Consider the following 25,765-nt stretch of genomic DNA (forward strand, 5'->3'; position numbering starts at 1 on the left):
TGGAGGCGACTCCCCCCACTGAAGCAAGCCCACCGGTCTGTGCCTGAAAACCTGTAATTAAACAAGCCACGCGGGGCAAAGTCGTGGGGGTTTGGAAGAAAACCTTCCCCCTCGCTCCCCCCGCCCCGCAACATGGTTCCACTGAAGAAGAAGTGAAAGCCCCTCTCCCGTCTCAGCTGTGACAAAAAATGGAGGGTACCTGAGAAGGTGGGGGGGCGGTAGTTTTAATCTACCTTCACTTGGGGGCTGCCAACCCAGACTGTCCCCGCCACAATCTGTTCCTCATCGCCAATCTTAACTCAGTTTAGGGGATATGGGAGAATGTCCATTGGGAGTCCACATTTTAACATGCGGTTTACCTTGTGTTCTGTTTGTAGCAAGATGATGCATAAAACACAGCTTTCCTTTGAAATCCATCCATGCAAAGCAGGTTCCATGACCAGAATGAAATAGAATAAATGTGTGGAAATAACGCAAGGAAATGCATTGCATGGGGAAGGGGGATTTGCTTGCAAAAAATTACAAATGGCAAAAGTGTGCATAAATAACAGCCTTGAGAAAGGCATTCTATGGAGCGAGTTCCATAGTTTAATTATGAGCTGCATGAAGAAGGATTTTCTTTTATCTGTTCTGAATCTTCCAACAGTCAGCTTCATGGGCTACTCTGGGTTTTCTTCAGACTGCACAAATCTTTCGCCTTTAAAGCTCTATGGGATCTCTACAACTTGTAGCATTATAAGAAGGGGATAAAAACTCTTCCCCCATCACCTTCTCCATGCCCTGCATCATTTTATAAATGTCTATACTGTCATCTCTCACTTGCCTTTTGTCTAAAGCAAAAAGTTCCAAATACTGCAACCTTTCTTTCCTCAGAAAGGAGTTGCTGCATCCCATTGATCATTTTGGTCACCTTTATCTGTATCTGACGGACAAATCTTGAAGGAGGTCTGCATTTCAGTTTGCATTTTGTCTCAGAAAGTGTGAATTAGGTAATTTTGCTTTTATACATCAATTGAATCATATTTCTCTCCCAGCTCTACTCCTGGTCCACTTTCACTCCCATCTAGCAGAAGAGTTCCTATCTAACTCAGTACTTTCCTCACTGACTGGCAGTGGCTTTCCAGGATTTTGGATAGGGGTCTATCCCAGCCCTACCTGGAGATGCTGGGGATTGAACCTGGGACCTTCTGCATGCAAGGCAGATGCTCTGCCACTAGGCTATGATCTTGCCAACCCAGAAAGACTGGGGGGGAAGCCTGACACCTTGATGTATCTCTTTTGATGTACAGAGAAAGAGGAGAAAAAGAAATTCATGCCATGGACAGGAGATCAAAGACCTTTCATGTCTCACAGGTTGGTTTGATGGGGAACCAGCTGGACCTACCAAGTCTTGGTGTTTGTAGACTGTTGCTCACAGATCTTCACAGCCCAAGAAGCTAAGAAAGTTTCTACAGCAGGGCAGAGGAACCTCAGGCCTAGGAGCCAAATGTGGCCCTCCATGAGTTTCTACCTGGCCCTTGGAAGTGTCCCCAGGCCACACCCCTCAGTGGCCCTGCTTCACACCTCCAGGTGTTATTTGCCTGGATGGATGGAAGTGTGTCCGTGAACTCTTGTTGGCTTGATGGAACATAGGGAAAGGGTGAGTTAGCATATCTACAAACTAGCCTACTGTACAAAGCCAAAATTTACATCCATTGGTTCACCCACTCAGGCCTCTGGTTCTACCCACCGCTGGCCTGCACCCCTCAAAAGGTTGCCCAGGAGGGAATGTGGTCCAGAGGCTGAAAAACATCCCACTTCCCTGCCTCACAGAGCTAGGAGGAACTGGTCTGATCCAATGATGGCACTGGCCAGGGTCCCAAGTTTATATTACGGTAATCCTGGGAGGATGGAGAGGGCAGTGTGAAAACCCCAGGAGCCACTTAAAGAGGAGCTCCATGGGAAGGAATGGTGGGTGGAAAGTAGGTGGACACACACTGTCAAAGGAATCCCACTAGAAGGTTTCCAAATTCTCCCCTCAGCATTTGCAATTCCAAATGAGCTTGCAATGTTTGGCAGTGGTTAAGTGACAGGGCTAAGGACACATGGCAGACAGTTGCACTGGTGCAATGTGAAGGAAGAGAGGAATGAGGTGGAGGGGATGGATGGAGAGAGAGAGAGAGAGAGAGAGAGAGAGAGAGAGAGAGAGAGAGAGAGAGCATCCTTGTTCCTTAATCCCTTGAGTGTGCAGCAGAATAACAATGTTCTTCTACACCATGGGTAGGCAAACTAAGGCCCAGGAGCTGGATGCTGCCCAATCGCCTTCTAAATCTGGCCCGCGGACGGCCCAGGAATCAGCATTTTTTACATGAGTAGAATGTGTGCTTTTATTTAAAATGCATCTCTGGGTTATTTGTGGGGCCTGCCTGGTGTTTTTACATGAGTAGAATGTGTGTTTTATTTAAAATGCATCTCTGGGTTATTTGTGAGGCATAGGAATTCGTTCATTTCCCTCCCAAAATATAGTCCGGCCCCTCACATGGACTGAGGGACAGTGGACCGGCCCCCTGCTGAAAAAGTTTGCTGACCCCTGTGCACCACAGAGGGTTTTTTAAGAAACAACAACATAGAAACAAAAATATCTGTGGCAAGACAAGGGTAGCCTCATATCACCAAATCTGCGCAGTAACCCTAATCCACTCCAATTAATCTATCTTCTCCTTTCCTCAGAAGATGTTAAAGTTAATTTGGACAGATAAAAAGCTTGGTTTTCTCTGTGTGTATATATAAGCTTTCATCCACCCATTCCTCCTCCCTGGGCAGCCCTCCCCCTCCATATTGCCCCACACATTTCTCTAAAAGAAAAAAGGGAGTGTTAGAAATGGATTATTTTCTTCTGTCTGTCTGCCTCCCCAGTTCTCTCTCTCTCTCTCTCTTTTGTTTTTGTTTGATTTGTGACAGGAACCCGAAGCCACAAAGACTGTAGGCCTGGAAGCTGGGGTTTTTTTCTTCTTGACAGTCGAAGTACGATCCACCGTGCGTGGGGGAGAGGAAAATGACAGGCGCCCGTCCTGCGTCGCCGCACAGGAGACAAGAGCCACCTTCAAAGTGACACTCACCGCTGCTCCAAGTGTCTATTTTCATCTCTCCATGTTTACAGGAAAAAGACAGAGGTGTCAGCGATGCGTGGCTCACGGCATTTCAATCACGCCGTAATTGCTGCCGTGAAAGTGGACGAGGATTGGGGGGGGTGATGGGAGGAGGGGGAGTATAAAAGACAGCTGCTGCTACTTAAAAATTTCTAATTTGTAACCTCGGCTGTCTGTTTACCTCCAGCAAAGCTGTTTCGGCTTCCTTGACAGCAATCCACCTGTGACACTCTGTAACCAGAGGCACTAACTCCAGCGCACTCCGGAGCATGAAAGGAGGGTGAAACCTCTCCCCTTCCATACATGAAATCACAAGAAGAGCCTGCTGGGTCATGCCAAAGGGAATCCATCCAGTCCAGTGGCCAACCACAGACCCTCAAGGGAATTCCACAGGCAGGACACAAGAACAAGAGTATTCACCCTTCCTTTGCTTTCCAGCAACTGGTATTCAGATCCATTGCTACATCTGACTGCTGGTAGCCATTGGTAGTTTTCTCCTCCCATCATGTGTTTGTCTAATCCTTTTTTAAAGCTATCCAAGTTGGAGGTCATCTCTGTCTCCTATGGGAACGAGTTCCATAGTACGACAGTGACCTCACCCAGACTGCCATTAAAAAAATAGTAACTTATGGACATAAACAAATCAATAAAATAGAAATAAATAGAATTACAAAACGGCAGCATAGTATAACTGGGAGAGACTTAGCTTGCCAAAGTACTTAGGCTCCTTGGTGGGATTTTATCTCGTAAAAAACAAATGGGGATGCAGAGGACTTTGTCTCCTCAGTACAATGTGAAATTTGGCTTACCTCCAGCAAAGCTGTTTCGGCTTCCTTGACAGCAATCCACCTGTGACACTCTGTAACCAGAGGCACTAACTCCAGCGCACTCCGGAGCATGAAAGGAGGGTGAAACCTCTCCCCTTCCATACATGAAATCACGAGAAGAGCCTGCTGGGTCATGCCAAAGGGAATCCATCCAGTCCAGTGGCCAACCACAGACCCTCAAGGGAATTCCACAGGCAGGACACAAGAACAAGAGTATTCACCCTTCACATTGTACTGAGGAGACAAAGTCCTCTGCATCCCCATTTGTTTTTTACGAGATAAAATCCCACCAAGGAGCCTAAAACCTTTCTGGGACCTCCAAGCATTTTGTTACATGTAATTTATTATTGGTTGTTTTTCCGGCTAATGCTAAACACCACATATTTTTATATCAAAGCAAAAGTCACAAATCCTGCAAGATTTAGGGGAAACTGAGGTTCTGGCAGCCCCTAGCACTCATGTCAAGAGTTCCTAAGAACTGAAACATTTTTGTCGTTTAATGTGGACAGTTAGCTTCATGGGCCTCCATTAAGTCTCTGTGGTCCATATGAGGCTCTCCTCCAAATCACTGCCTTTCCACACTTTTCATTTCTTCAATCCATGTTTTCCTTTACTCTATCCTTTTTGAAGTATTCTTGGTGTGAGGAAATCCAAACCAACTGAGAGAAAAGAGTTGGGGAGGCAGAGATCTGGAGGAACAACTCCCCTATAAAGAAAGTTTGCAGCATTTGGGACTTTTTAGTTTGCAGAATGAGGTGACATGTTAGAAGTTAATAAAATTGTGTTTCTTCCCCCCTCCTCTCATGACCCTAGAACTCATGGGCATCCAATGAAGATGAATATTGGAAAATTCAGGACAGATAATAGAGAGGACTTCTACATGCAGCAAATAGTTAAACTATGGAACTTGCTCCTGCAGGAGGCAGTGATGGCCACCAGCTTAGATAGTTTTAAAAGAGGATTGGACAAATTAATGGAGAAGAGGGCTATCAATGGCTACAAGCCATGATGGCTATGCTCTGCCTCCTAGGCTGGCTTAACAGTCAATCCCTCTTCCCAAAGAACTCTGGGAATTGTAGTTCCAAGAGGAGAATAGATTATCGCCTAACAATTCCAAGCACCCTAAACAAAGTACAGTTCCCAGAATTTTTTGGGGGAGCCATATGGCTGTTTAAACAGAAGCTGAAGCTGAGGCTCCAATACTTTGGCCACCTCATGAGAAGAGAAGACTCCCTGGAAAAGACCCTGATGTTGGGAAAGATGGAGAGCACAAGGAGAAGGGGACGACAGAGGACGAGATGGTTGGACAGTGTTCTCGAAGCTACCAGCATGAGTTTGACCAAACTGCAGGAGGCAGTGGAAGACAGGAGTGGCTGGCGTTCTCTGGTCCATGGGGTCACAAAGAGTCGGACACGACTAAACAACTAAACAACATGGCTGTTTAAAGTGGTACCACAGTGCTTTAAGTACACAATGCAGATGGGGCCAAAAAAAAAGCAGTGTCAAAATAGCAACAGGTTTGAATAACATATCTTTTAAAAGATTTGTTGTTGTTGTTTTATGAAGAAGAGAAAACCAGACGTCTCCCCAAGCATACACATACACGCATGTATCCCTACTGCCAAAATCAGTAGTTTTCATCCTGAAACATTCTCCTCTGAAAACCTTCACCTCTAGGGGGCACCCACATAAAAGAGACATGCCATTCACTATTCCTGCAGCCGCTCCTAGAGATCTGAGGGGAGTTTGGTAGGAGAAAGGGAGAAATTGTTTCAAGGGAGCTGAAGGATCTGAAAGAATGGCACTTCCTGAGCTGCAAGCATGACTCAACATCTGCCCCTCACAAAGCCCATTCGCCGTTGCTGATATTGGGGTGAGCGTTCACACCATAGTCAATGATACCTTCAACCACCCCACCTGCAATTCTTTAGAATCATAGGATCATAGAGATGGAAGGGACCCTGATGATCATCTAGCCCAACCCCCTGCAATGCAGGAATATGCAGCTGTCCTATATAAGGCTTGTACCTGCAACGTTGGCATTATCATCACCACCACGCTCTAACCAATTGAGCTATCCAGGCTATCAATTTATTTATTACTTTTATTGAATTTATTTAATGCATTTATAGAACACCTTTTATCTCCTCGGAGGTCAAAGCGGTAGATGTGGTTCTTCGCCTCCTCAATTAATCTCCACAACAGCTCTGTGAGGTAAGCTATAGGCTGAGAGGCAGTGACTGGCCCAAGGTCACACCCAATGAGCTACGTGGCCAAACAGGGATTTGAACCTTGGACTCCCAGGTCGTAGTCCTCATTTAATCCCTATAGCAACCCAGTGGGGTAGGTTAGGCTGAGCTTCAATGGCAAGTGGGAGATTTGAACTCTGCAAGTGGCGCTGTGGGTTAAAGCCTCAGCGCCTAGGACTTGCCGATCGAAAGGTCAGCGGTTCGAATCCCTGCGGCGGGGTGCGCTCCCGCTGCTCGGTCCCAGCGCCTGCCAACCTAGCAGTTCGAAAGCACCTCCGGGTGCAAGTAGATAAATAGGGACCGCTTACCAGCGGGAAGGTAAACGGCGTTTCCGTGTGCGGCTCTGGCTCGCCAGAGCAGCGATGTCACGCTGGCCACGTGACCCGGAAGTGTCTCCGGACAGCGCTGGCCCCTGGCCTCTTAAGTGAGATGGGCGCACAACCCCAGAGTCTGTCAAGACTGGCCCGTACGGGCAGGGGTACCTTTACCTTTACCTTTATCACAGGTCCTAGTCCAGCACTCTAACCACCACACCATACTGTTTCCAACCTATTAGGAGCAATGATTGGAACAGACTGCTCCAAGTTTTGAGTGACCTCAGAAAAGAAGGTTTAGACGTTGTCCCTTGTCTGGGGGAAACACAGGAAGCTGCCTTATACCAAGTCAGACCATCTACACTGACAGGCAGCAGCTCACCAGGGTTTTAGGCAGGAGATCTCTCTCAATCCTACCTGGAGATGCTGGGGATTGAACTTCAGACCTTCTGCTTGCAAGACAGATGCTCTGTCACTAAGCTATGGTCCTTTCCAAGGTTCAGGAAAGGAGGAAATGGAAGTACAGCTTGTGTGTTACTGGATTATAGCCAACACCAGCCCAATAATTAGGCAAGGAGTAGGGAACCTTTTGGTGCCAAAGGGCCAGATCTCCAACCAGATTTAAACAACTCAACCGCTTCCAAAAACTTAGGCAAAGAGGTGCATCTCAAAGAGGTGCATGACTAATCAACAAGGAGTACAGCAATGTTGCTAGGCCCACCTCCAAAGAGTGGGCACTTCTTGGGCCTACCACCAATAAGGCACTCCCATACACCACAATCCGTGGGCCTCAAAGTACAGTGGCACCACCAGCAGGGCCTCCACACATTATCCTGACATCCAGGCAAGCCAACATAGTAGGGAGCCCCCTTCCCTTCTGATATAGGGAGCTCAAATTAGTGTGTCAGGTCTGGGTTTAGCTGCAGCTTTGCAAGTCCAGAAGGAACAATGCTTACCTCGAGACTTCATTCCGATGAACCGGTTCTCCACGATGTCAATGCGCCCAACACCATGCCTGGCACTGTGGAGAGGAAGGAGGCGAGAGTCAATGCTCACAGGCATGGAACAGACTCCCACAATACATGCTGGACTCTCTTTCCTTGGAGGTTTATAAGAAGAGGTTGGATGGCCAGCTGCTATGTATGATCTGTTTGAGATTCCTGCATTGCAGGTAGTTGGAATAGATGACCTTGGGGTCCCTTCCAACTCTAAAAAATTCCATGGTTCTATGTTTTTCTAAACCTGCAGGCAAGGCAGTGCAAAACACCAGAAGCAAAGGATGATGGGAAAGGGAAAGGGCAAAGGTCTCTCACAGGATGGCTGGGTACAAGGGTTTTGACCCCTTTTGGACAGATGACTTAGCCACTGTACTCCATGCTCTAGAAACTTCCAAATTGGATTACTGCAATGTGCTCTGCCCTGGAACATGACTCCAATACTTCAGCTGGTGCCAGGTTCAGTGGATGGGGTTAAATTTAGAACCCACATACCCCTCCTCCCATTTTAAATCAGCTGCACTGGTTGCCAGTTTGTTTCCAGACCCAATTCAAAGTGTTTACATTAGTGTTTTGAAAGCCCTAAACAACTCAGGCCCCATATACCTGAAAGGTCACCTCCTTCCCTACATAACATCCCAGGTGCCAAGACTGGCAGAGGGGGACCTCTTGGTTGTTCCACCACCCTCAGACACCCAGGAGAGGGCCTTCTCTGTGGCAGCCCCTAAGTTGTGGAGCTCCTTCCCCACAGAGTTGTGTCGGGCACTTTCACTATACAGCTTCCAGTGAATGCTAAAGACACACCTCTTCATCCTAGCCTTTGACACCTGAGGTGTATATTTTTAGGGCCCACTGTATTTCTATGACTGCAAGTTGTTTCCAACTTGCATGTGCTTTAAATGGCTGTAACCCACCCTAGGTCTTTATGGTGAAGGGCAAGTAATAAACAAGAAGGACAAGGAGGGACATGTATATTTCCTCTCCCTCTTTCTCACAGGAACACTGCCTTATATGAGGTATATATATATATATTGGACCCGGCTTATTTTTGTGATTGTAAGGTGTTTTAAACTGTTTTAAATATTGCGTTTTGACATTTTAATCCGGGTAATATAATGCATTTTTGTATGTTATCTTCAGTAAATATGTTCCTTTTCTTACACACGCTTTATCCTATTTGATGCATTTTGGGGCACCTTAATTGGCTGGAGAACCACAGTGCAAAATTGGGAGAAGGGCAAATTTCAGAGGATGGCTGCGTTTGTGGTTCATGTATCGTTCCAGAAAGCACAAATTATGGTAGGTCTGATGTTAAACATGAACCAAAATGAATTTCACTCTCCCTTCATCCTTCCATGGGGCCAACACAGACGGGGAAACTTACGCAATTTCATTCAGGTAAACGAAGAGCTCGAGGGACGAATGGTGAGCAGTGCCGTATTCGACATTGGTGACCTTGATGGGGACACCTGTCAGCCAAGAGAAAAGGGACATGGAGATGGACGGGGTGGGGGAGAAAAAGTCGGCACAGGAAACAGACGGGCAGGGAGGGTAACAGGGGAACTGGACTTTGAAATCCCCTTATTAATGTCAAGAGCGCCTCTTTAAAACATCACCCTGGACGTGTTAAATAGATGTGACAGATATGAACTCTAAATAACTTCTTAAAAAGGCATGGCTAAGCTGCTCCACTCAGAAGGCTCTGGTGTTTTTTTCCCCCTTTAAAAAGCGGGGTCGGGTGAACCCTCACACAATACGAGGCCGAAAAAAAGCCCTGAGAGAAAAGAGGTGGGGTTTTTTTTTAAGGCAATAAAAGTTTCCCCCCTCCCACATACAACTGCCCCTTCCCACCCGCCCGTCTATTCCCCCCCACCTCTTTTTTTTTTTTTGAGGAGCTTGAAATTGCGGGTAAGGCCTCGACTAATTAAATTTCACGCTCCCTCATTGTCTCAGCCCGTCGCACCTTCTGTTCCACCAGCCACCGAGACTCGGCCCCGGCGGACAAACTCTACACCCCCACCCCACAATTAAAAAAGGAGGAGGAGGAGAAAGGACGGGAAAACTGAGGCGCAAGTGAAAACACAGCGCACGGCCCCTGTTAACATCCATTTGGCGGACAAATGCCGCACATGTCCCCAGTTATCCACCTGACAGGAATGAATAGGGAGCTTGACTTGGGACTGTTTGTGGCCAAAGACCAAGAAGATTCTCAGGGAATTCAAGAATACACTTACTTTCATTTTATTTTTAAGAGGGTGACAGTGAGGGGAAGTGGCAGGAACCCCGAGAGTGGGAAGCCCAGAGGTGTGGCAACCAAAACAGAAAGAAATATTATTTTCTGTTCTTTTTAAGAGCATGAGGGAAAGACATGAAGAGCCCAAGGTGGTGACTGAAAGAGAAAGAAACCGCTCTTTTCTTCTCTCCCCCCCCCCCCAGTATGAAATGAGCAATAAATGTATACGGAAGCAGGACACAGGGGAGATGTGTGGGGAGGTGGAGAAGAGAGGGGGAGACCCATAAAAGAAAAATAGGGGGAAACTTGGCAGTGGGGGGAGGCCGGTGAGCCTGTTCAGAGGCTAATCTCTCTTCCATCTGCCCTCCTCATTACCATATAGAGCTTTATCAGTCACTAATCAGGATTCAATAGCTTCCTTTCTAGTCTTTATTACAAAAGGCCCGCTGTGTGGTGAAGGCTGCCTGTCAGCGTCTCCATTCTAAACCCATTTATATATTTTATTTTTTTGTTGTCCCCCCTGCGCCTTACACACACATACACAGGAAAGAAAAAGTGGGCTAGGAGACTGGAGGGTTTATGAATTCGGCTGTAAATGACTATTAAATGTAAGCCCCGGCGATAATGAACCCTAAATCTCTTTCTGGTCAGCACAGCCGTCAGCACCTCCTCGCCATCGTCTTTCGCGGTCTATTGTAGCCTTTTCGGACAGCGATCGGACGTGGCCCGCCTGGAGGAGTGCAGGCATTGTCCAGGAAAGCTGCTTATCCCTTTTAAAATAGTTAATAACTAGATTAGAACTTCAAATAAATTAACTAGGGGGTAAAACAAGGATGTGTTTGCAGGCGAAAGGAGGGTAGCATGTGGGTGCGTGTGGGTTTCTGTGGGTGCCAGAGCATGCCTTTCTCTCAAAACACAGAGTGAGTTATTAAACCTCACTGCATCACTCTGTGTCGTCCAGTAGGGATGCTGGGTGGACACATGGTGATGGAGGGAGAATCCATTGATGGGCCTTCGCTTTCTCTACCGGTTAATTTATTTGTGCTTTGATCAGGCTATTAACTATATTGTACCTTGGCGTCGCAGTGGATCGCTCTATGAAAATGTCGGCCCAGTGCACAGTGGCTGTGGAAAGGGGAAATTTCATGCTAGGGATCGTTAGGAAAGGAATTGAAAATTAAAATGTGGATATAATGCCTTTATAAAAATCTATGGTGTGATAGTGTTTGGAATACTGTGTACAATTCTGGTCACCTCACCTCAGAAAGGATATTGAAGAATTGGAAATTATTAAGGGGCTGAAGCGATTCTCCTATGAGGAAAGGTTGGAGCTTTAGGGATTTTTATTATTATTATTATTAGTCTAGAAAAAAGGCAGCATGATAGACAATGATAAAATTATGCATGGCATGGAGAAAATGGATACAGAAAAGCGTTTTTCTCCCTCATAACACTAGAAGTTGTGGATATCCAATGAAGCTGAATGTTGGAAGATTCAGGACAGATAAAAGAAAAGGGATTTTCATGCAGCACATAGTAACTCTGGAATTCACTCCCACAGGAGGCAGTAAAGGCCACCAACTTGGATAGTTTTAAGAGACAAATTCATGAAGAAGGCTATCAATGGCTAGTAGCCACAAAGGCTCTGCTCTGCTTTCATGTTCAGAAGAAGTAATGCTTCTGATCCAGTTGTTGGAAACCACAGGAAGAGATAGTGCCCCTGGGCTCTGGTCCTGTTTTGAGTTTTTTTCAGAAGAAGCATCAGGTTGGGCACTCTAAGAACAAGATGCTGGACCAGATGGGCCACTGGCCTGATCCAACAGTCTCTTAGGTTCTTAATCAGTAGATCAACCAAAGCTTGTTTTCCCATCATCTGATTACTCTGTTTGATGGCCTTTGGATTCATATGTTAACAAACTCTACTGAAAAGCACCAAAGCCTCACCTCAAAGCTTGCTCCAAGCCCCCTGACTATTTAGAGCAGGCATGTCCAAAGTCTGTTTTGGAGGCCTAATGCGGTGCACCAGTCAATGTAATCTGGCCCCCGTGGCAGTATACGTCCTGGGGTAAAAACTCAGCAACTTCAATACTAAAAAGAACTCAACAACTTTGGTCGGCCCTCACGCATGTTCTTTGAAAAAAGTTTGGGCACCCCTGATTTAGAGTGTCCTTTTCTGCACCATTTCCAAGCGTACAACACATTTTTATTTTAGATCATGGGTAGGCAAACTAAGGCCAGGGGGCCGGATCTGGCCCAAACGCCTTCTAAATCCAGCCCGCGGACATTCCGGGAATCAGTGTGTTTTTACATGAGTAGAATGTGTGCTTTTATTTAAAATGCATCTCTGGGTTATTTGTGGGACATAGGAATTCGTTCATTATTTTTTCCCAAAATATAGTCCGGGCCCCCCACAAGGTCTGAGTGACAGTGGACCGGCCCCCTGCTGAAAAAGTTTGCTGACCCCTGTTTTAGATGTTGTGACCAGAACTGTACTCACTCTTCCGAATGTGGCCACAATGCAGCATTGCAAAAAGACTGTCCTTACCCTTCTTGAATTCAATCTCTAAGATGTCTGGAGTGTCTGGGGCTGTAGCAGGGTCTCTTGTCCTTTTGTAAAGGCCAGGGGGTGCCTGGTTCTGTAAGAGAGAGAGAAGAGATAGAGAGACAGAGAGACAGAGAGAGAAATGAGTGTTAGCAACACTGGATGCAAATCACCTAAGCCCTGGAAATTTGGGAGTGAAGACAGGAATGGAAGGTGTGGTTTGGAAAACCCCTCCTGGCATTCACAGTACAAGCATACATTTGTTTCTGACCCAGGGTGAGCTCTGAAATCAGTTCAGGGTGGCTTTGATCAGTTCAAACCAGGGGCGGGAGGAGAGATGACTGTGCAGGCACCTACTGGCTAGTGCCTGTGATATCATCAATACATGTCCACTCATGATTTGTTGTCAACCGCACACAAGGACTTCAGGGAATGTTCTGCTGAATGCAGCTCATTTTCAGGGGGAAAGGGGTGAACAAATAAAATTTCGGGGGGGGGGGTAGGAAAAATATCTTCTGATAATTTTCAGCAATGTTCTGTCAATAGCAGACTTATGGAACATGACACTGGTTACAAGCAGAAGCAGCTTTTCCTAAAAGTATTGGTTAAATAGATAGGGAAAAGGATCTATTTCTAGAAACCAGCCATAAGACCTAGCAGCAAAAACTCTAGTTTTCAAAGTTTAGATAACCTTTGACATACTAAATGCTGGGAGGGAAGAAGGTGTGAATGATGGGGCTGTCACCATGCCTCTATAGCTTCTGGTCAGCCACTGTTGGGAAGGAGAATGCCAAGATAGAGAGACAAGTTGATTGGATAGCCAGTGGCATAGCACGGGCTACCAGTGCCTGGTGGCCACACAGAGAGTAGGGGGAAGGAGGGAAACGGACAGAGTACGCATGCGCATTCAACTGCCTAATGGCATCTGCATCACCCAGGGAGATCACAGCTGCAGATATAAGAAAAAAAGCTGTTCTGTCGTCTGGAAAGGTCACTTCCTGGTTTGCATGGAGCTCAGCTACGGAAGCATGCAGCTGTATTGAGGCAGCACCAAGTGTTGAAATTTTGCACCCCTAACAATTTTGCACCTGGGGCAACTGCCCTTGTGCCCCCCCCCCACACACACACTATGCTGCTATGGACCAGCATGTCCTGCGTTCTCACATGGTCCTGCCTACATTACAACATTCCCTGCAGGCTGTGGTGATGGCTACCAACTAGGATGACTTCAAAAAGAGTACCATACAAATCCACGTTCTTCCTCCATTGTCAGAAGCCTCTGAATACCAATTGCTGGGAAGCACAAGTGGGGAGAGTGTTTCTGGTGCAATCAAGTGCTTGCTTGTGGGACAATCTGATGTTGTAGAGTTGCCTGGCCAGAACTTCCTTTTAAGAAACCAAGCATTGCCTTGGCTGGATCAGACGAAGGTCTAGCCAGCAGTCTCTCCCCAACAGCAGCCCAGCTGAATACTTCTGGGATCTCATGAATAAACCACAAGACCTTCTGAGCATGGCAGTCTGGCATCTTGCCTCTGGTCATAGGGGCTTCATTGGAGTTGCTAATGGCTTTAACACAGGAACATAAAAGCATAAGAAGAACCTGCTAGATCCGGACAATGGTCCATGTAGTGGACAACCAGATGCCGGTGGGAAACCCACAAGCAGGATTTCAGCAACTGGGGTTTGGAAGGACTGCTGCTTCCAGCCATGGAGGCAGAGCAGAGTCAACATGGCTAGTAGACATTGATAGCCTTCTCCTCCATGAATTTGTTCAATCTTTTTCTAAAGCTACCCTAGTTGGTGGTCGGCACTGCCTCCTGCAAGAGTGAGTTCCATAGTTTAACGATGTCCTGCTTGAAGAAGGACTTTCTGTAATCTGTCCTGAATCTTCCAACATTCAGCTTCATCAGATGTCCACGAGTTCTAGCATCATGAGAGAGTGTGATGGTTGGGCATTCAGAGATATACTTCCCCTGAGCTTCCTTGGAGCTCTTAACAACTTCCCTTTGACAACTTCCCAGCCTCCTATGCATGCAATCCACACACACACACACACACACACACACACACACACACAAACACACACACAAACACCTCTTTTTAAAAGCCTAAGACTGCTCAGGCAGCAAAAAAAGAAAGAAAGAAACCCTGCCAAAGGAAGGGTTGGGATTTTTTATTATTATTTTGCCACCCTTTGCAAAATGAGAGCACCGGAGGTGTTTGGGAACAAAGGGCCTTGTGGGGAATCAGACAATTTTTTCCCCTCAACTTGATCTCATCTTTTCCTTTGACGCCCCCACAGCTGGAGGTGGAATAGCTATGGAGGAACAAGTCAGGCAGGGAAAACGGCGGAGGGTGGGGGGAATGCGACTTTGGCAGAGAGGGAAAAGATAGAGGCAGAACCCCATACACTTCCAGAGAGAGAGAGAGGGAGAGAAATGGGGTTTATTCTGCACTGACCGAAAAACTAATGACTAGCCTTGACCCCAGCAGGTGCTCTGGGAGACTGTGCATTTTGACGGTGTCCCCAAGGTTAATACACCCAGGGGGGAAATAGAGGAGCAAAGCAAAAAAGCCATTTCAAAACACATCAACCTTTATGTATATATATTTTTCCACCCCCCTCACCAGATTTTTACAGCACAGGGGTGTCTTATCTCTTAAAACGGGGCTGGTGGGAAAAAGAGCAACAACATTCCCATAATTAGTTTATGCCTCGGGGGCTTCTGATGAATTTCCACATTTGCGGGCATGCAGTAAGTGGGGGGTGGAGCTGAAGAAGAGAAAGGGGGGGGGAGAGAGAATAAGGGAATCTCTCTGGGCATGTGGAAATAAATTCCTCTGTCTACTTGCTGGCTTTGCAATTTCACAGAGTCCAGCTCTTTTCTGGGCCAGCCTCCGACTCTGAGGCATCATGTTACGCCAACGGCTGGAGAGCGGAACTGTGCACAACATCTAGGCCCGAATGCAGGATGGCTTGATGTTTACAGGGGTTTGAAAAGATAAATTCAGTTTGAGAAAGGGTGGGTGACATCTCTAGCTGTATAAACTGTACAGCTGATACAGGTTTGCATCAAGTCCACTGAGAAACCACTTGCTTCCCAACTCCAGGGACCTAGCGATGAACCAATCTGTCCATGTTGGTTTCACTCCCCTCCCAATCTTAAAAGTTTAGTTTGCCGCATTTATGCATCAGTTGCCAAATTTAAAGGTGTATTTTTAACATGTGTATACAGTGGTACCTCAGGTTACATACACTTCAGGTTACATACGCTTCATGTTACAGACTCCGCTAACCCAGAAATATTACCTCAGGTTAAGAACTTTGCTTCAGGATGAGAACAAAAATCGTGCTCTGGCGGTGTGGCGGCAGCAGGAGGCCCCATTAGCTAAAGTGGTGCTTCAGGTTAAGAACAGTTTCAGGTTAAGTACAGACCTCCGGAACGAATTAAGTACTTAACCTGAGTTACCACTGTACTATATATTTTAAAAAGTGGTCTGTCTACTTGTTTGTCTGCTTGTCTGTCTGTCTGTCTGTCGCTTCTCTATGCATTTGGATGCCTCTTGAGATATACTTGGCATGAAGGTGGAAGTAGGTGGCTTTTGTCAACATGTCATTTTGAATCAAGATGGTGGACCAAAACTTGACTTCACCATGACTTTGCCCAGTTTTTGGTGGGCCAGTTCCAAACTCACAAATTATACTGCCCATTAAAAAAAAAATCACCGTATATGTTGGTTGCCATGCAGCATCAGACAATCCATACTAGCATACTGCATAATGCACAATTATGCAAGCCATTTTCTATAATGATACTAGAAAATGCTCCCTAATAAAGATTAATTTTCACCAATGCATGCATTTTCATACATACTTCCTCATGCATATTTTCAGACACATTATTTGCTTGCCGAACTTCACAGCACAAAATCTGACGACACACATATTTCAAAGCATCATTGTGCTTCTGTTTTCAGGAAGTTCAAATGAGGTAGATTTGAATTAAAATGTGAGCTCAACTGAACCTAATTTCTGTTTTTGTCTTTGCTGGAAGCCCCACATTCCTTAAAGAGTCACAGATGAAGATATTTTTTTTGAAACCAGCCTACTAACTACCTCTCCACAAACGTTGCTCAGAACAGCTAACAGCAATACGATGTCATGAAACAAATTTTAAAATATAAAAATGTGGGCATGGCTCCCAATGAAGAATTCTGTTCCAGGTGGGTTCTTTTTACAATAAGATCAGCCCAAGGGCAGTAGTAGGTTCAGGGCTGGCTAAAGGAAGTATTCATTCTGCATGGTGCATGGTTAAGAAATCCCCTGTGAAATAAGGGGGCTTCCACCGCTGGTTGAAACAGTTTAGACAGATGCACTGGAGATCAAGCCTGTCAAAAGCTATTGCAATGATAACTAAATGAAGATATTACATTCTTACCTGTTGCTGGAGGCAGTACTAGCCCATCCAGTTCCCCTCCATGATTTAGAATAATGTGGAGCCTCTGCTTCTGCATGCAGGTTCAATCCCCAACATCTCCAGATAGAGCTGGGGAAAAACTCCTGCCTGAAACTCTGGAGAGGCACTCCCAGTCAGCATAGACAGTACTGAGCTAGATGGACCAGGGCTTTGATTCAGTATAAGGCAGCTCCCTATGTCCCCATTTAAATCAGCCTTTCATTCAGAACCATAAGGACTAGAATCTTAACTCATTTTTAGGGGAAGGCCCGCAGCTTAATTGCAGAGAGCTTGTGTTGCATTCAGAAAGTGCCAGGTGCGACCCTGAGCGTCTCCAGGTAGGACTGGGGAAAGACAACACTGAACTAGGTGGACCCAATAGTTTGATTGAGGAGAAGGCAACTTCCTATGCAGGAGTGGCATGTCCCATTTCACCACCGAAGATGAAATGGGAAGGTGCCTCCCTTGCATGTGTTGTGTGGCAGTGCCAGCAAAGTGGAGGCAGCAACAGTAGGTTCTGGTGAGTTTCCCCGAGATCTTGCTGGGTCAGAGCTGTTGCTGGAGACACTTCTCTGCCACCAGCAGAGGTGGTGATGTGGGCAGGGTCCCTGCAGGGATGCCTCCTCTTGGGCTTCCGCCACCTGAGGCGACTGGCTCAGCCTGCCTCATGGGTGAGCTGGCCTCTTCCTATGCCTTCCTATTTAATTGTGGAGTGTCCAGTCCTTCTCTAATTCAGAAGCAGAAGGACTGGATACTCCGCAAGCTCTTTCAAGTACCCCATAGGGACTAGAAAATTTGGTTGTTCATGAAAGCAGAGATTCACCTCTGGTGACCCACCACTGAGGTATAGTTCTTCTCCAAAGGTACTGTGGCTCAGCGTTAGAGCATTTGCCTTTCACGCAGAAAGTCCCCAGCAGTCCCTGGTTTCTTCAAGGTAGGGCTCGGAGAGCATCCCTGTCTGAAAACCTGGAAAGCCACAGCTGCCAGTCAGAAAAGGCAATACTGAGCTAGATGGACTGACTCAGTAATACAGCAGCTTCCTAGGTCCTAATTCAGGGTGTGTGTATGTAGGGTCTTCCAAGGAAACCCCTCATATACACACAGCCCCCTGGATCAGAAGTTGTTCAAGTCACTGGGAAAGGCTTCCACTTAGTACAAAGAGCCCCTGGCTGTGGTCCAACTAGAACATTTATCCCATCAAGCAGACACCACCAGCAGATGGGAGTGCCCAAGGAGAAGGCTAGGGGGCAGCCATAAGGGGGAGGGGGAAATGGAGCAGTGGGGAGATGTGCAACTTAAATTATTTAAACATTACAGATTGAACTCGCTCACCAACAAAAAGTGGGTGCAGCTCCATTTTGGTTAATGAAGCTCCCAATGGAATATATTCCCAGTACTGGAAGATAGGATCTTTTCCAGGTTTCTCAGGTAGCTGGGATGCAGCTGACATCAGCAATTATTTATTTCCTTATAGAAATAAAAAAATTATACCATCAAAAAAAGCAGAGCAGCTTGCAATGATGATATCTATATACATTTTTTAAAAAACCACTTTAAAAAATCAGAGATTATCAACTCACTATAGAAAGAAATTTCCTTAATAGCCTACAAAGGCTGGACAGAATAGAAATTTTTTCAGCAGGCATTTAAAAGTTAAAACAGAAGGTCCCTGCTGAATCTCTATTGGCAAATAGTTCCAAAGGGCTGGGGCCATGACACTCCAGGCTCAGTTTCTTTTTGTTTTCAGATGAAACTCAACAATGACCTGCAATGCTCCTGCAAGAACGAGTGGTCGTTCTGGGATATAAAGGTTCAGGCCGTCCCCAAGGTACCCTGGATCAGAGTTGTTCAGGGCTTTGTAAATTAACAACTTGAACCTGGCTCAGTCATTGATGGGCAGCCAGTACAGCTGTTCTAACAAGGGTCTCCCATGTTATTGACTAGGTGCCCCCATCAGCAGCCCGACTACCCCATACTGTACCATCTGCACTTTCCAACCAGGCCTGCTGGAGGCCCTACCTAGAGCGCATTGCAGTAATAGAGCCTTGAGGTTGTAGTCTGAGGCTCTTCTTTTCCAAACTGCATCGCAACTGCATCATTGCAGGCCCACAAACCAAAATTTGCTGAGAAACGAGGTCTTCCACAACCTGCCTTCTCCCTACTGTGGGGCTTTTTATACCCTCCAGGTTTCTGCACCCTTCATTCTAGCTGAGGTCCTGCAAGTGGGGCCCTTCCCTACCATAATCTTGGTGGAGCCTCCTGGTAGTGTCCAGATACAGTCTCCTCAGGAGCCATTGCCTGGTTGGTGCTTGGTGGTGAGGATTGGGGCCTGCAAAGGACCATCGAGCCCCTTTAGCCCATCACACGCACTTCCAAGTTCCAGTGCTATTAAAGGACAACAAAAAACAAAACCTCTTTCTACGACCATGATGGAAAGCTTCTTCCCACCAACGCCAAATGCTAGAATGAAATGCCAACACAATTAGAGGTGAAAGGAGTCCACTGAGGACAAAAGGAGATGTATTGGCATACTTTGGGGGAATCTAAAGTGTACCAAGATAACATCTGTGGGGCCAAACATGCACCCCAAATCAAACATGTGCCCTGAATTCTGAGAATGATCAGTTCTCATGGGATGTCATTTTGGAAAATAAAAATGGTGAAAGGATGTCTGCTTAAGCAGCAACAGCTTATAATATCTTGGAGGGGCTAATGGCTAGCGAGAACCCTAAAGAGGAACACTCCTGCAAAAAGAGAAGTGCATGCTGCAACATTTTGTGGCAGGCCCCACTTTTAGTTAGATCGAAATCTAACAGATGTCCTTGGGGTTCTGGGGACACATGAACAAAAAACAGTGGGCTATACCCCCTGAATTAAGCCGGAGTAACGGCCAAACAATCCTGCCTTTGTTTCTCTTTTGATTCATTGCTGGGAGACATTTTGGGAAGCTCAACCCCTGGAAGCACTGGGGTCCAGCTCACATTTTGGGAATTTCCCTCTGGACATATTGTCCTCTGGAGATCACAGTTTCACCAGCCCCTGGGCACTCTGCTGGGCTTGTGAGCCCCCAGGCTGGACTCTGAATAAGGCCCTGATGCTGACGTCCGCTGCACCATAACCATGCCAGAGAATGTGCAACCTAGGTACAGGAATGTGTGACAAACACGCCTCTCTCTTTCCTATATTTCAGGGATCAGGGAGGGAGGGAGGAAGGGATCAGTCAGTCCCGGTCCTCTCAGTTTCTCATTTTTCCAATATTAAATTCAGTCCTCTAGATTCCGGCAGCAATTTGCAATAATAATAAAAGCCATCTCCTGAAAATTCATCAGAGCTGTGAGGGGATAGGGGCGCAAAGGTGAGGTGTAAAGGGAGGGGCACTATGTTGGCAAGGGGTGAGATTTTGGTAGAGGGCAGGTGGGGTTGCTGAGCAATGTGAACAGGGGCAGGAACCCGCAGTATTACATAATTGTAAACGTTAGTTGGTTGGAAAACTGCACTGCAAAATTCAGAAAGTACAGATTCAAAAGTTCAAATTTTGAAGGATGGCTGTGTTTGCAGTTCACACACTGCAAATTTCATAGCTTTAAAGAAGAAAAGAAACCAATTTCTTCTCCATCCCTAATTGTATAGCTCCATTTTTTTGTGGGGGGAAACTCCAGTTCCCAGCATCTCTGACCACTAGGTCATACTAGAGTCCAACAACATCAGAGAATAAGAACATATGAAGAGCCCTTGGGCAGTGACCCACTTAGCCCAGCAGCCCCACAGTGACCAACCAGATACCCCAAGGGAAAGCCCACAAGCGGGACCCAAGCGCGAGAGCCCTCCTCCCTCCAGTAGCTTCCAGCAACTGGTGTTCAGAAGCATGACTGCCTCCAACCACGACAGCACCCCATCATGGAAGAACTCCAGCTTCTCCACCCCAATGTACTGGTGTCCTGACTATGCGGGAACTGTAAGCCTTCCAGCCCTTGTTGGACCATGCTTCCCACCACCCATGGCTGTTGGCTAAGCCAGCTGGGGCTGGCGGGTGCTGCCACCCTAGATCTCCATGGACCAAAATGAACGGCGGGTGTTCAGGCTACTTTTCCCCCCTGAAAACCTCTCTCTATTTTGAGTTGCAGCAGGAGTTAGATTGGGGGGGGGAGAGTAGAGGGTGCTGATATGCTGACACCCTGTCCCTTCGTCTTCTCCTCCTCCACCCCTTTTCGCCATCATCACCCCCCCAACAGACATGACCCCCCCCCAGACCTGACAGCCGGAGGGATTTGAAAACAGATGGTTGAGCTATTTTCTGCCTCTGTGAGGCCCGATTGAGGAGCAATGAGGCAGCTAATACCTCGGAAGATAGAAATTTACTTGCTTTAACTTCATATGGGTACCCTGAAAAGAGTTCATTCAGTCCCAGGCACAACAATATCAACCCTGGATGAATAAACCATTTGCAGCATCGATAGCTGTACATCACACTTTAGTTCATGGACCATTTACTTCCAATTTTTTCCTCTTCTTGCCCCACTCCCTGATTCTTCATGCACACACACCCTCCCCACAATCACCCAGCCTCCTCCCTCCCTCCCTCCCTCCCTCTCCCCCCACCTTCATTCTTTCCCCATTGCCCCTTCATCCCTTTAAAGATGACATCCCAAGACCAGCCCTCCTATGGTGTGGGATAAATAAGGAGGCATTGATATACTATAGCAAACCTCTATGTTGTTTGAACTGGGGCATTTTTCTTCTTCTTCTTTTTAAGGGGGGAATAGAATTTGCAAAAGCATGTACCCAAATGATGGAATGAAGCCCATAATGCCATGTTGATGTATTTATTTAATTATTTTTTTAAAAATAATCTATTTAGTTGTTTTATTTAACGGCCCTTGTTTAGGGAATTGTAACTATAGACCCAACTTTGCTTTCAAGACATTTGGTTAAAGAGTTTTAAATATTTCACATACAGATGTGTGCCTTTTCTAGGCACTCAATTCTTCTCTGCCTTTTATCCAGAGCTTTTTTTCTTAAAAAAAAAATGTTTAGGGGTACTCTCATTTTCCTACTCATATTGAAATACCGCCTCTCAATGAGGCCCAACTTAGATACACAAAATGTTTAAGGGTATGTGTACCCCTGCGTCCCCCCCAGAAAAAAGCACTGCTTTTACCTTTCCCTTTCCTGATCCCCCCCTCTCCCACCTGCCTTCGTTCTGCTTCCCTCACCCCCCACCCACCCCACCAACCTGGAGTACTAAAGTTTTTCATGATCTGAGCACAGGTTCTTCCTTGCTTTCCAAATAAGTATGATCAAGCCTTCCTGAAAAGCACAGCCAGAGTAAAATTGGAATCTGCCGCCCGTATAATTTGGGCTTCTGCGTTTACGCATTTTGAGTACATGTGTGTGTGTTGTTAAAATAACAGACCCATACATGAAAATGCAGCATTTTTTTTTCTTTGATGTAAAAGATATCGTTAGGAAGGGGGAAATGGAGCGAAGGGGGAGGGAGAATCCAATCTCTCTTGCTTTAGAGCGGGTCATAACCTTGTTTCATTAGGTTTTTGTACAGATGGGCTTGTTGCATGAGCGAGTGTGTGTTTTGAATATAGACATTTCTGTATATATACCCTAGGAACGTTTTTTTTATTTTTTTAGCGGGGTGGGGGTGGGCAGGGACACAGTTAGAAACTTAAGGTTTTGTTATGGGCACCAGAAAATGCCCATTTCACAGGAGGAAAAACAGGGGATCATTCATTAATTAGGTTTCTTACCCTCACTCTTCAAGCACAAGATTCAAGTGTGGACTGGAGAGAGGTGGAAATGCAATGGATTCACGTAAGCTTCACTCATAGTCCACCTATTGAAATTAATGGACTGAAGACTGTCAGAAAAGCCTGCTGTGTCAGGTCAACGTCCCAGCTAGTCCAGCATCCTGTTCTCACGGGGCCAATCAAACATCCCAATGGGAATCCCACAAGCAGGATATGAGTGCGCTGGTGAATCTCCCCACCTGTGATTCCCAGCAACAGGTATTCAGAGGCATCCTGCTTCTGACAATGGAGGGAGAGCATCAAAAGAGCCTGGCTACTGGATTAGGCCAAAGGCCTATCTAGTCTAGCATTTGGTTCTCACAGGTAGGAACCCTAACAAAGAGGACATGAATGCAGGAGACCAACTTAGTTGTGTTCGTTAATTTCTATGGGGGAAACCTAGCTGAATACCACCCAATATCCAAACCCAGTCAAAACAACTTGCTGTGCAAAGGAATAGGATGGATCCTAAAATATACTTCTCAGTGGCTGAAGGCCAGAGTACAGAGGTACATTTTCAGCATATCTGTACAATGAGGGTGGCCGGCGCACCTCTGCAGAGAGGGAATTCCACCATCTTTAATTTATTTGTGGGTTGTCTAACATGGGGCAGTGCTGAGGTGACTTACCACCAAATTTAAAGACTTTACAGATTTCATCAAATGCCTGGGAGAAGTGAATTCTGTCTGTCTTTATTAAAATTTAGAGGCGGTCCTCTGACTTTACACCCACACACACAAAGGCTCAGTTTTCAATGTCTCCACACTCAGTTAAGCCCAAGCCCCACTACCTGAGTCCCCTACTTGCATCTGCCTTTTCAATTAATTGGTGACAAGCCTAGAGTGCTGACTGGTGCAGAGATTCAACAGGCAGCCTCCTCTGTGAGTGGCTTATTCTGCTGGAGGAGGGTGTGTGTGAATGAAATGACACCCAATACCAAGATGCTGCAGAAATGCCTATCCTCAACAGGGGTTGGCAAGAAGCAAGCAAGTCCAGAGCAGGGACTCATGCAGGGATATGACAGGCAGCCTTCTCTTGGGGCAAATTATTGTGCTCCACCTCTCTGCATTGCTATGATCAAAACACAGAGATTCAGAGCAGGCACACAATAAGATTATGCTATATGTTGTTGATGTTGTTGTAAGCTGCATTCAATCAAGTCCTACTCATTAATTTCAATGGATCTACTTGGGATAAACCTTAGTTGTATACATTTTACTATTATTAGGCAGGTGGCTTCTGTTTTAACTTTTAAACACCTGCTGAAAACTTTTCAGGCCTATGCAGGCAATTAAGAATACATATTCCCATAGTGGTTAACTGATGTCTGTTTTTAAAGTTTTTAATGGTTTTAATGTATGGTTTTATGTGTTCTTTTTGTAAGCTGCTTTGATTTTTAAAAATGAAATAGTAGTCTATAAATGTTTTTTATAAATAGATAAATAAATTTACTAATTGTTGTTGTTGTTGGGTTGTATTCAATGCTAATCCTATTTAGAGTGGATCCATTAAAATTAATAAACATGACTAACTTACGTGCATTAATTTCAATAGATCTACTCGGTGCAAACCTTACTTGGATACAATTAGTAGTAGTAATAGTAGTAGTAGATGTATTTATTATTATTTACCCACCCTTCACCATAAGGTTCCAGGGTGGGTCCCAACCATTTGAAGTACAATACTATGCACGATTTACACCAAATTAAACTGCCTTCCCAACCTCTTTCAAGTGATGTTTCCTTGGGAGGAAAGTAATCATGCAGAGACATGACAGCACCCTCCCTTTGGGGGTAAGTTGGTGCTTACAGGAGCCTTTCATTTTACATCTCGCAGCACATTAGCAGTCCTCTATGGCAGAAAGCTTCAAGAAGCCATAGTCTAGGGCATCACCCAGTTACCAGGAATGGCGCAAGAACCTTTATCCCAAACACACACAGAAAACTTTCTCACCCATCATCACCTCCCCCACATCCCTGGCCAACCCTCCGTGCCTGATTGTCTAATTAGTGCTGATGGATAGTTTAAGTAGCTCCCCTGAGCGTGGCAAGTCCAGCAGAGCATAAAGTGGAAGCGATTAGGACCAGCAGGCAACAAAGCCATCCAGCCCCATTAAGATGCAGCGAGGGCCATGCCCAGGAACTCCGGAGTGACATGCAGAGCTGCCAGACAAGGAGGACAGCACTTGGAAGTGGGTGGACAGTGCCTGCTGGGCCTGCCCCCCTCCCCCCATAGGAGTGCTTAAGGAGTAATATCCACATGGGCTCAAGCAAGGGGGATCTCTGGAATAGGCACAGGTCCAAAGCCTTGTGGGATGCTTCCCTCAAAGAATCCTGGGAAACGCAGCTTGTTACAGGTGCTGAGAGTTGTTAGGCCTTCCCAAGAGCTACAGTTCCTAGAGTTCCCTGGGAAGAGGGCTTGAGTGTCAAACCACTCTGAGAGTTAGTTGGCTCTGCCTCTCATTGGCTCTGCCTGGCTCCTCCTATTGTTTGGCCTTCCTGTTTCCTGCCCTACCACATAACACTACCAGTCTCAATGGGCAACGGCCACTACGGGATTGTACACAGAACCTGGCTGTTCTGATCCCATTGAGCTCCGCCCACCTCCTGTACTGAGCATATGCCTGAGCTATTCATGTATTTTCATGCAGAATTATACATGGGGAATAGTATATTATAACTATAATATGCATTAAAAATTGCTACTCCTGTGTGGTACTGTAGTTCTGCAACATCATGCTTTACCTATTAACACATGGTTATTATTTTTTTAATACAGTTGTGTATCTTGTTGTATGCATCTGTTTTTGTACAGGAATAGCCAACAAGGCACCAGAAGTTTTATTTATTACTTTATTTATCTCATTTATACCCCACCTTTTCCTCCAAGGAACTCAAGGTAGCTTATGTGGTTCTCTTCCACCACCACCCATTTAATTTCCACAACAACCCTGTGAGGTAGAATGGGCTGAGAGAATCAGCAACTGGCCCAAGGTCACGCCCAGTGAGCTTCATGTTTGATTGGGGATTTGAGCCCTGGTGTCTTCCAGGTCCCAGTCCAGCTACTGCACCACATTATCTCAGACTGGTTTGGGACCACCATTCCTAACCACTGGGCATGGTGACTGGTGGGAGATATAGTCCAAAACATCACATCAGCTATCCCTGCTTTAGGAAACCTGTTCATACGCATATAATATTGTATGCATAATAATGTCTATAA

The 25,765-nt window shown here is 46.1% G+C and overlaps 1 protein-coding gene across 2 annotated transcripts in view; it reads right to left on the reverse strand.

Moving 5' to 3' along the window:
* The window catches only part of ASS1 (argininosuccinate synthase 1), a 79,396-nt gene that overhangs the window by 24,750 nt on the left and 28,881 nt on the right, over nucleotides 1-25,765 (reverse strand). For both annotated transcript variants that reach the window (XM_079961403.1, XM_079961404.1), the window contains exons 9-11: nucleotides 12,292-12,382; nucleotides 8,898-8,982; nucleotides 7,475-7,539 (exon numbers count right to left, since the gene is read on the reverse strand). In XM_079961403.1, the coding sequence (XP_079817529.1) occupies nucleotides 7,475-7,539; nucleotides 8,898-8,982; nucleotides 12,292-12,382 (241 nt within the window). The remainder of the gene's footprint in view (nucleotides 1-7,474; nucleotides 7,540-8,897; nucleotides 8,983-12,291; nucleotides 12,383-25,765) is intronic.

This window comes from Podarcis cretensis, assembly GCF_951804945.1.
Source record: "Podarcis cretensis genome assembly, chromosome: Z".
Lineage (NCBI taxonomy): Eukaryota > Metazoa > Chordata > Lepidosauria > Squamata > Lacertidae > Podarcis > Podarcis cretensis.